General features: G+C 51.5%; 1 protein-coding gene across 1 annotated transcript; it reads left to right on the top strand.

Annotated features, from left to right (window-relative positions):
- Positions 1-4,403: 4,403 nt before the first annotated feature.
- GNPDA1 (glucosamine-6-phosphate deaminase 1) lies at positions 4,404-9,890 on the top strand. Its single transcript, XM_053956287.1, has 6 exons — positions 4,404-5,117; positions 5,191-5,292; positions 6,704-6,886; positions 7,467-7,651; positions 8,228-8,402; positions 8,672-9,890. Exons 1-6 carry the CDS (start codon positions 4,994-4,996, stop codon positions 8,767-8,769), a joined length of 867 nt encoding a protein of 288 aa, XP_053812262.1. The 5' UTR covers positions 4,404-4,993; the 3' UTR covers positions 8,770-9,890.
- The last annotated feature ends 244 nt before the right edge of the window (positions 9,891-10,134 follow it).

The raw sequence follows: 10,134 nt of genomic DNA, 5'->3' as shown, positions 1-10,134 counted from the left end.
TGCAAGCATTGAAGCCCGAGGACATGGTTTTGAACTGCACACTCAGTCATAAATACAGGCCTCAATGCTCATTAATCCCTACCATAATCAGCCTGGATTCTTTTCTCCCTGTATTTTGCCTTTGAGGGGTAGGGAGTTCATCGATGTCTTAGTGAGATGAATGAACATCCCAGTTCTCATGCTGAAGGAGAGGCAGGAACCGTGAAGGATTTTAGCGATGAATAACCTCAAAGAGTGACTCCTGAGAAATGCTGCAGACACAAGGATGAGGCAGGGATCTTGCAACACACGTGCCTTTGAAGGAGCTGGAACAAGAGCTGCAGGCACCGACAGACTCTGGTTTCACCTTTCCACAAGACTCTCCATTTGCACTGAGCATTTCCCTGCAGTGAGGAGCTGTCCTGATGACATGCGTGGATTTACTCGCTGCTGAGGTGGGATTACACCCCTAAGTAAGGCTGTGGCAGCAGTGGTAATTAGCTGCACAGTGATTGACTTGGACAACACAGAGACTAAAATAAGATCCAACCTGTGCACGTCCTCAGAGAAGATGCTGGAACGTATCCTGGAGAAATTGTGAAACCATTTGTGCCAAAGCCATTTTGGGGCCAGTGGAGGCAAATCACGGCCCAATTAGTCCATCTAGTCTGAGCATGACTGACTCCAGAGGGGTAAGGGCAATTTCTTCCAGCTTCTCTCCCTGTATTTATTTTTGTTTTCTAAGGTGGGGAAGCTCAGTAGAAAGATGATGCTGAGGTTACAGCACATGACTGGTTCTGCTTTCATTTCCCAAGTGGTTTGAGGCAAATCACTTCAGGCCTCTGTGTTTTTTGTCTTTTTCTCCAGTACAAAATGTCTTTTCTCCCAGGAGACACTTGAAGCTTGAAGTCATTGATTTTAGTGACTTCCGTACGGGATGTGCTGTGAAAGTATTTGAAAGCAATTGAAAGTATGACAAGTAGTGGAGTGAGTCCTCTGAAATCTTGGAGCTGTACATGTGTTCCTTTAATTACTGTGTACAACTGAGCAATAAAGGGAACACTTTTAATGTGCACTTTGTAATAAATATTGAACACTAAAAGCTAAATAATAAACTTCAAAAGCAGGGCGTGTAAGCTAAACTAGTAAGAACTGAGTAGGACATTAAAGCTAGATCTTTCTTCTAACCTTTTAGTGCTAAATTACCCAATTAAAAAAAAATCAAAATGTTCACATGACAGAAACATTTTGTCATCAACTCAAAAGTACTCCTGTGTCCCTGGAGGCAGAGACACTCCATGTGCAAGAATTGGATTCACAGGGTTTGAATATACATAGATGCCATTTCCCACTGTGGAACAACATCCTGAATTAGAGTTGTACAATAAAGCTGGAGAGATTTGTTAAGGATTAATAAATGCTGTCTAACAGATGCTCCTCCCCAAAATATCACTTGGCCGCAAAGACTTTTTGTGCTTGGGATCATCTTGTATTTGAATCATCTTTGATCTTTTTGCCCAAAAAAAGCGAAACTGTGGCTGGCCCATCCCTGGAAGTGTCTAAGGCCAAGTTGGATCAGGCTTGGAGCCACCTGGGATGGTGGAATGCTCATGGCAGGGGGTGAAAGTGGATGATCTTCAGGTCCCTTCCCACCCAAACCCTTCTGTGGCTCTGCGACAGCCCCTGCCCAGGGAAGCTGCCCCACTGCCTCGGAAGCAGCAGGTTCTGCAGGTGTGGGCTCCCTGCGGGGTTCTGGACACGCAGGCAGCTGCAATTTTGGTGTTTATTGCAACAACAAAAGCCACTCGGTCACATGGGGTCTGCTGGAACGAGGAGAGCCCCAGCAAGCCCAGCCACACGTCCCACAGCCGGGTGGAAGCAGTGCCTTGTTCACTGGTGTGGAAAATGATGGCCCAAAAAGCCACGAGTATTGTGAGGAGGAGGAATGAAAACAACAGTGGCATTGAATTGGAAGAATTTCCCAATGGGAGTTCTCTTCCTCTGAAGGCCAGCAGCAGAACTGAGGCAGATATGGAGGGATGTAGTGAGCTGTGCTGGATGGTGCACGGGGCAAGCAGAGCTGAGCTCCAAATTGCCTCCACGTAGCGCAGCCAGCTCAGTCCAGCCTGACCTCAGGGGCCCCAGCTCACTGATTTCACCAATGCCCTTTGTTGCACCACTGTTTCTTCACCCTACTGGAGAAATCCCAATTAACCAATGGTTAATTTAACCTTGCTATTCAAGTTAAATCCCTTACTGCTTAGGCTGGCAGTTTTGAACCTGGTGAGGAGTGAGGTCCTGACAGCTTTGTCATGGGAACATTTATCACCTGCAAAATAGGAAGGGACTGGCATGGGTGCTCTCCAGAGCTGCCTGTTCATTTATTGCCCTACACATCGGCTTGTTGTGACCCCAGAAAATCCTAACTAGGACTTGGGTGCTGCTGGGAGAGCTGGGATGTGCGTGGGGCTTGCAGGAAAGAGCGGCTCTCCTCCAGATCTATTATTTCTCCTTTTCTTATAAATTGGGGTCGGAAGGTAAATGGAACATGCTGGAGCAGGAAGAGGTGACTGATGGTGGATATTAAAAAGACTCTTTAATTACAGGATTTGGAGAGAAGATTCTTCATGGAGATAATTTTTAAATTGTTGCTGTTTCAGGAAAAGAATCCCAGTGCTCCCAAGCAGTTCCCAAGAGCAAAAGCCCTGGTCTCTGAGCACTGCTGATTCTGATCCCTTCAAGATGGGGCAAAAGAAAATGCTGTGTTTGTTAGAGCTCCCCTATTAAACTTCAACTTCTCCTGAAGAGAAGTGTTTGTTTCCTTCCATCTGCTGCTTTTGCAAGGAAGGAAAATCAGCCTGTTCAGACACCAGGAAGTTCTTCAGCACGGGAACAGCTCGCTGTAAATGCAGGAACAATAACGGGCAGAAATTATCATACCTAAAAATACCCAGCATGCGAGTCACACGCACAGCCCAGCCCGGAGCAGCTCGGAGGAGCACAGGGTGGATGGAGCGTGTGGATCCACAGGATGTGCTGGGTGTGGGCAGCGCGGGGGCACCTGCCTGGCTCTGCTGCAGTTTTTGCTTTCACCAAAACATGTTTTGCTTTTACGGGGAGCTGTCGGCTCCTCCTGCATCTTTGTGCACTGCAGCTGCCCAAGCCACTCGCAGGGGAGATGAAAGCCACACCTGTGCAGTCAGAGCCCTCCAACACGTGGATTTCACCGACCCCATCCCCACAACGGCGCTGTGTGAGCAGCTCTGCGGGGGCTGCAAGGCCGACGCCAAAGGCAGCAGCTCTCCACTCGTCCCAGGAGAGGCAGGGCAGGTGAGGTGGAGGCAGGGGATGAGGTGAGGCTGTCCGCAGGCCGCTCTGAGGGCAGACAAAGCCCACAACCCGCAGGTCACCCCGGTTGTTGCCCTAGAGCTCACCGCCGAGGGAAGTCCTTGGTGTCTCCTGCCATCAGTTCCTATGCGGGCTGTGCCTCCAGTATTTGCTCTTCCGAAATTTCCGAGCGCTGGCCGCGTTTCCTTGGTAACGCCGAGCGAGCCGCTGAGGGCTCTTTGGGGAGTGGCGGTGCCGGTGCTCTCTCCGTGCCGAGCCCTGCAGCAGTTTTGGCTTTGCACACAGAATCTGCACTTGTGCCACAGTAGGGGTGATGGGAGAGCTCCCAGGGTGTGTGTGCAGGTCAGGTGTGCGCTCACCAGGTGTCCTTCGTGCCGGCAGCATCCTGGAGAAAGGACTGAAGCAGCTCCAGGATGGGAAGGGTCCAGACCTCGGCCAGGTCCCCATGCCCCCCATCCCAGCGGGGCACAGCCCCCGCTCGGCCCAGCACCTCGGTGCTGTGCCTCTGAACCCTCCGCTGCCGTGATTCCTGCCACGGGTCTGTCGCACCGAAACGGCCCCGATGGCACAAGTGAGGAGCTGTGTCCCACAGAACCAGAGCCCAGGCTGCCCTGCCCTGCGGGAGAGCCGGGAATGTCGCTGCTGCCAGCAGCTCACCCAACAGCGGCCACCGAGACACCTGCCCGTGGGCTGACACTGCTCAGGGAAACACACGGCCACGGAATTTATTTAGTCTCTGTGGCCTAAAACTCTTCCCGTGTCTGCCCACAGCCCGCCACACCCATCATTCCCGTCCCGACGCAAACCAAGGCCTCTCCAGGAAGAGACAATGCCGGGAGCACTGGTTCTAGCCAGCTCATTTAAATTATTAAAATGAGAAGTAACTGCATGGCCTGCATCCCAGCAAAGCAATTTGTAGCTCATTGTTTCTTCTGATGAAATTGAAAATCAGTCTAACTTTGAAGTAAGAGCTTTGTATCCCAACAATGAGCCAAGCCTGTGCAAGGAGAGGTCGGGCACATTTTCATGAGAGCTTGAAGGCAGCTGGAGCAACAGCAGGAAGGTGTTTTGGGGATACCATGTGCCAGGAGCAAGGACACACAGAGATCATGGTCTCTGCATCCCGCAGAACGACCCCAACATGGCCCAGAGTGAGTCCCTACAGAACAGTTCAAGCGTGAGAACAGCTCGTTTTGGTGGAACAAGGCTGGGAGATTCGCTTTAGGGCTGAAAAGCTGAAGGACAAGTCGGGTGGATCCCTGCTGCGATGGTGACACTCCAGCAGAACCACATCGGACAGAGTCAGGCGGATCCGTGCTGCGATGGTGACACTCCAGCAGAACCACATCGGGATATTTCCGGCCGTCTCAGTGTAGCTGGAGGAAGCATTGCTTCCCACAGCTGTGCCTGGCCGTGCGGGGACGCTCCCCGAGCAGCGCGGGGCAGCCGCAGCGCCTCGCTCCCGCCGCGCTCCGCCAGCCCCAGCTCGGCGGGGCCGGGCCCGGCGCTCCCCGCCCACCCGCGGAAGTGATCCCGGGCAGGGCGAGCCGGGAGGAAGCGGAGGTTCCGGACAGAGGCGATCCGCGGAGGCGGCGGCGATCGCGGGCAGAGGCGGTCCGGGAGGCAGCGGCGATCCCCGGCGAAGGCGGTCCCGGGCGGCCCCAGCATGAAGCTCATCATCCTGGAGAATTACTCGCAGGCCAGCGAGTGGGCGGCCAAATACATCCGCAACCGCATCGTGCAGTTCGGGCCCGGCCCCGGGCGCTTCTTCACGCTGGGGCTGCCCACAGGTGGGTGCCGGGGGGCGGCCGGGCCGGGGCCGAGCGCGGGCCCTGCCCCGGCTGAGGCGGCCGCTCCCCGCAGGCAGCACCCCGCTGGGCTGCTACAGCAAACTGGTGGAGTATTACCGCAACGGGGACCTCTCCTTCAAGTACGTGAAGACCTTCAACATGGACGAGTACGTGGGTGAGTGCCGCAGCCACCTGTCCTGTCGCCTTTGTCCCTGCCCGGGAGCTGCTGGGCCCTTATCCCGGCAGAGCCTGGCGGTGCCCGAAATCCACCTGTGCAGGTAAGATGGACAACATTTCACAGAGTTACAGCACCAACATTTCACAGAGTTACAGCACCAACATTTCGGAGTTACAGCACCAACATTTCACAAAGTTACAGCACCAACATTTCAGAGTTACAGCACCAACATTTCACAAAGTTACAGCACCAACATTTCAGAGTTACAGCACCAACATTTCACAAAGTTACAGCACCAACATTTCGGAGTTACAGCACCAACATTTCACAGAGTTACAGCACCAACATTTTAGAGTTACAGCACCAACATTTCACAGAGTTACAGCACCAACATTTTGGAGTTACAGCACCAACATTTCGGAGTTACAGCACCAACATTTCACAGAGTTACAGCATCAGTTAGCACGGAGAAGAGCTCTGAGGTCATCCAGCCTGACCCCACACCTGGTGTCAGCTGAACCATGGCTCTGAGTGCCACATCCAGTCTTTCCTTCAACACCTCCAGGGAATGAGCAAGGGGGGATAATTTGAAAACCTATGGAAGAAATTTGAAATGTTTCCACAGGTTTGAAAACGTATGGACAAAACTGGATGCTGGGTGTTGCCCGGTATTGCACACACTCTCACAGACACTGCTGTGTGTTAGCTGCACTCAGGTACTGACCAGGCAAGGAGCAGCTTATCACTGCAGGCTCAGCGTGCAGCATTGCCTTCCACCTTTGCTCTGGGATTATAAAGGTCCCTTACAAAGACCACTGTGTTCCCTGAGTGCCCTCTGGTATCTCCTGCTGAGATAGCAAAGTTATGCCATTTCTGAAGTCATGGTGAAACAGTCTCCTCAGAAGAAATAGATCCAAAGGTGAAAAACATACAAGCTAAATATTTGCTACTGCTAATTTTATCCTGGTCAAGAAGGTTTTTTTTTTTTTCTGTGAATAATCCCAATCAAGCAGCATTAGGGAATAAGCAGTCCAGTGTGGGTTTACAGCATTTAAGGGGGCAAATATGCAATAATTATACAGTAATTATTATTTCCCAGACTTCTGCACAGTTTTTAGTAATTCTTACTAATATGAAATGGGAAAAGGGCCAAAAAGGTACTGAGAGATGAGGCACAGCACACACCTGCTTTTTGAACATCTGTTGTGTATTAATATGGGCTTGTGTCTTACAGGAGCTGAGTTTAATTCTAGTATTTAGGGAAATAAAAACAACTCTGAAAGCTGAGAGTTTGACAAAGGACAGAGAGAGCAGTGCTCTGTCCCCAAAGCCAGTGCAGGGGTGTGAAGTGCTTTGTTATGGGTGATACTGTTCCACTTGGCCTCAGTCCTGCGTGTTCTGTTACCAGGCCTCCCGAGGGATCACCCAGAAAGTTACCATTCCTTCATGTGGAATAACTTCTTCAAGCACATTGACATCTCACCAGAAAACGTCCACATCTTGGATGGAAACGCCCCTGATCTCCAGGCAGAGTGTGATGCATTTGAGGAGAAAATCAAAGCAGCTGGAGGCATCGAGCTCTTTGTTGGAGGTGAGAACCCGAGAGCAGCAGCCTCTAAAGCCTGTCCCAGAGCTGTGCCTGTCCTCCCCAGCTCTCATTTATTGCCAGGATTGTTCACTTTCAGTGCATTTGCAGTGAAATCCACCCCATGGTCCATGGCCCTGGGCACTGCAGTGTCCTGGCAGCCTTGTCTCCCCACCTACACTCCCAGCTTTAGGGCTTTCAGTGCAGTCAGTGAATTGTTCAGGAAGTGTTAGCAGGAGAAACGGGAAGGGCTAGAACTGTACAAATATGAGGTATTTATCAATTGTCAGTGGCAACAGGAAACTGCTGGGAGTAGCTTTTCCCACACCAGCTCTTCCCATCAGTTTGCCATAAGGTTCTGCCACCTCCTTTGCTCTGTTGTCCCAGCGCAATCAGGACATTGTCTGGTGGCTCCTGAGGGGGCCCTTGCTGTTGTTCCTGGCAGACACAAATCTGAGCTGGAGCAGAGGAACTGCAGGGTTTTTTCTCAGCTCTGTGTTCCCGGGAGCACTGCCTGTGCTTCTCCTGGGAGAGCTGCTGGCTCTGCTGCCACAGCTGAGCCTGTGCTGACGCTGTCCCTGTCCAGGTATCGGCCCCGACGGTCACATCGCCTTCAACGAGCCAGGATCCAGTCTGGTGTCCAGGACACGAGTGAAGACCTTGGCCATGGACACCATCCTGGCCAATGCCAGGTTCTTTGATGGTGACCTCTCCAAGGTGCCCACCATGGCTTTGACAGTTGGAGTAGGCACTGTCATGGATGCCAGAGAGGTGAGGAAATAAGAAGTTGCTTCCTGCAGTCCCTCTGGAGCAGCCAAAGGTTATCCTGTTATAGAGCAGCCACGTGTCCTCTGGTGTAGGGTATTCCTGCCACAGAATGCCTGATCCTCCTGTCCTCTGGCATCCTGCAACACCATGGAGAGGCTCTTGCTCTGTCTCTGCTGGCACTTGTGTTTGTGTAACCCTGCAGCAGCTGTTCCCCCAGGGAGCCAGGAAGGTTTAAGAGGGTGTCTTTGGTTAGGAATCTCACCTGGAGAGTAACAGCAGAAATCAGCTTGAGTTGATGTGACAGGTCATGAAAACTGTGTGGGACCACTTTTACTGGAGTCTATTCTTGATCTACACTTGTTAAATCTCAGTGTGCAGGTGCCCAAAGGATCATTGCAGTGACCCACCAGGCTGTGATTTCGTTGAGAGCTGAAGCAGCCAGAGCAGCAGCAGCACAGAGAAGTGGCTGTGGGGAGGGTGACAGGGGTGTCCCCATTCTCAGCTTGGCAGGGTGTGGTTGGGCTCTCCCTGAGCCCGGTGCCAGGCCCTGACTGCCCCTCTCTGTGTCTGGGGGTGCAGGTGATGATCCTGATCACAGGAGCCCACAAAGCCTTTGCTCTGTACAAAGCCATCGAGGACGGCGTCAACCACATGTGGACGGTGTCGGCCTTCCAGCAGCACCCCAACACCGTGTTCGTGTGCGACGAGGACGCCACGCTGGAGCTCAAAGTCAAAACAGTGAAATATTTCAAAGGTGAATGTTTGACCAGGCCAGGCAGCTGTTCTGTTACATTTTTAGGAGCCACGAGCCATGCTTTGCAGAGGTGTTGCTGTATAAGTAACTCCCAAAGGAGTATATTCCTTAAATATACCACAGTAGTACATGTGAAGATAAATGCTTAATGCTTGCTGTGGAAGCAAAGGCACAAGGACAACAGTAATGTCTAATTCCATTAGCATCCAATGAAGGAGAACTTTCCTTTATTATGTCTACTTAAACTGCCTTTTGACTCTCTCCATCAGGTTTAATGCTGGTTCACAACAAGCTCGTGGAGCCCTTGTACAGCATGAAGGAGATGGGAGCGGAGAGGAGCCAGCCCAAGAAGCCATACAGTGATTAATGTGCTGGGGCAGTGCTGAACCAGCTGCTGAAAACAGCTGGGACAAAAGGCAGAAACTGATCTCATATTTGTTCTTAAATTAGCTAATATGGTTCCTTCTCTCCATTGAAGAGACAGATGCCAAACACCTGCCTTAATTAACCAAAGGAGGATGGGATCCAGTGTTCTGTGTTCCACAAACTTTTGCCACCAACTCATTCTCTGAAGGAAATGAAGAATGAATTGTTCTGTGAACTGACTGTAATCACAGACCGAAGGCTGCAGAACTGAAATGTGAGGATAAATGAAAAGCACAATGTTTCAGAAACAAGTGGGTGATAACTTTGGGGTGTATTCCTTGAATTAGGACAAGTGTCTCTGTTATTCCTTCCTCCTCCATGAAACGCTCTTACATTAGAATCCTGGAAAAGAGGATTGTCCAGCTGGAAAAGGGAAAGCCACAGCCAGGAGAAGGCAGCAAGAAGATGGAGCTGGGGGGAAGAAGAGAAGGGACAGTGGGGTGGGAGTGGAGACACGATGCTCTTGCTGGAGAGGATAAAACCCCACTGTGGGAACAGAAAAGCAGTGGGACAGGCTCCCCGTGGCTGTGCAGGCTCTCTCCTTAGGAGCTTGCCAGGAACTGACTGGATAAAGCCCTGGCTGAGCCCTGCTTTGAGCCACTGTAGGACTTGAGACTCCTCAGCAGAAGAGGCTCCAGCAGCATCCCCCACACGGGGTCCATGGTGCAGCTCAGGCACCTGAGGATGTCACTGCTGTCACACACAAAGCCCTTGTTCATGTTCAGGCCCAGCTATGATTTGCTATGCCTGGTGCTCTCTCTTCTCTAGGATTTTCCATTTCTCTGAGGAAATGCCAAACCAGCCCCAAAGGAAGCACTCTGTTCCCACTGGCTTCAGCCCCTGTTTAATTACAGACACCCCACACAGGTGAACAACAGCCAAGACCCCACCAGTTCTGAAATGTGATTCCTGGGATTTCTGTCCAATGCTCTCACACGAGGGGCAAGAAAACTGGGCAACATTTATTGTCTTTATACAGAAGTTTTGTAAGTTGTTGATCTGTAATGTAACTTTCTTCACTAAATGTCTTTTAATTTTTTTAAATGGTGACATTTGGCTGTATCTGGTGCTCGGTCTCAGTGTGCTCACAGTAGCAAAGCAGTTCTGGAGGCAGTTTGGTGGGAAGAGCTCCTGCTGCTCGCCCTTCCTTGCCCAGTGTTTGCTGGCAGGTGTTCCTCTGAGGGAAATGCCCTCGGGGTGGGAGGGCACTCTGCATGCATTAAATCCCATGAGCAGAACACATCCCTGCCAGCTCCAGGTGGGGGCTCTGGGCTGTCCCATTCCCAGGAGCACCTGGGCACACCTG

The sequence above is a fragment of the Vidua chalybeata genome, chromosome 15, assembly GCF_026979565.1.
Source record: "Vidua chalybeata isolate OUT-0048 chromosome 15, bVidCha1 merged haplotype, whole genome shotgun sequence".
Classification (NCBI taxonomy): Eukaryota; Metazoa; Chordata; class Aves; order Passeriformes; family Viduidae; genus Vidua; species Vidua chalybeata.
This window is presented reverse-complemented; position numbering and strand designations above follow the sequence as displayed.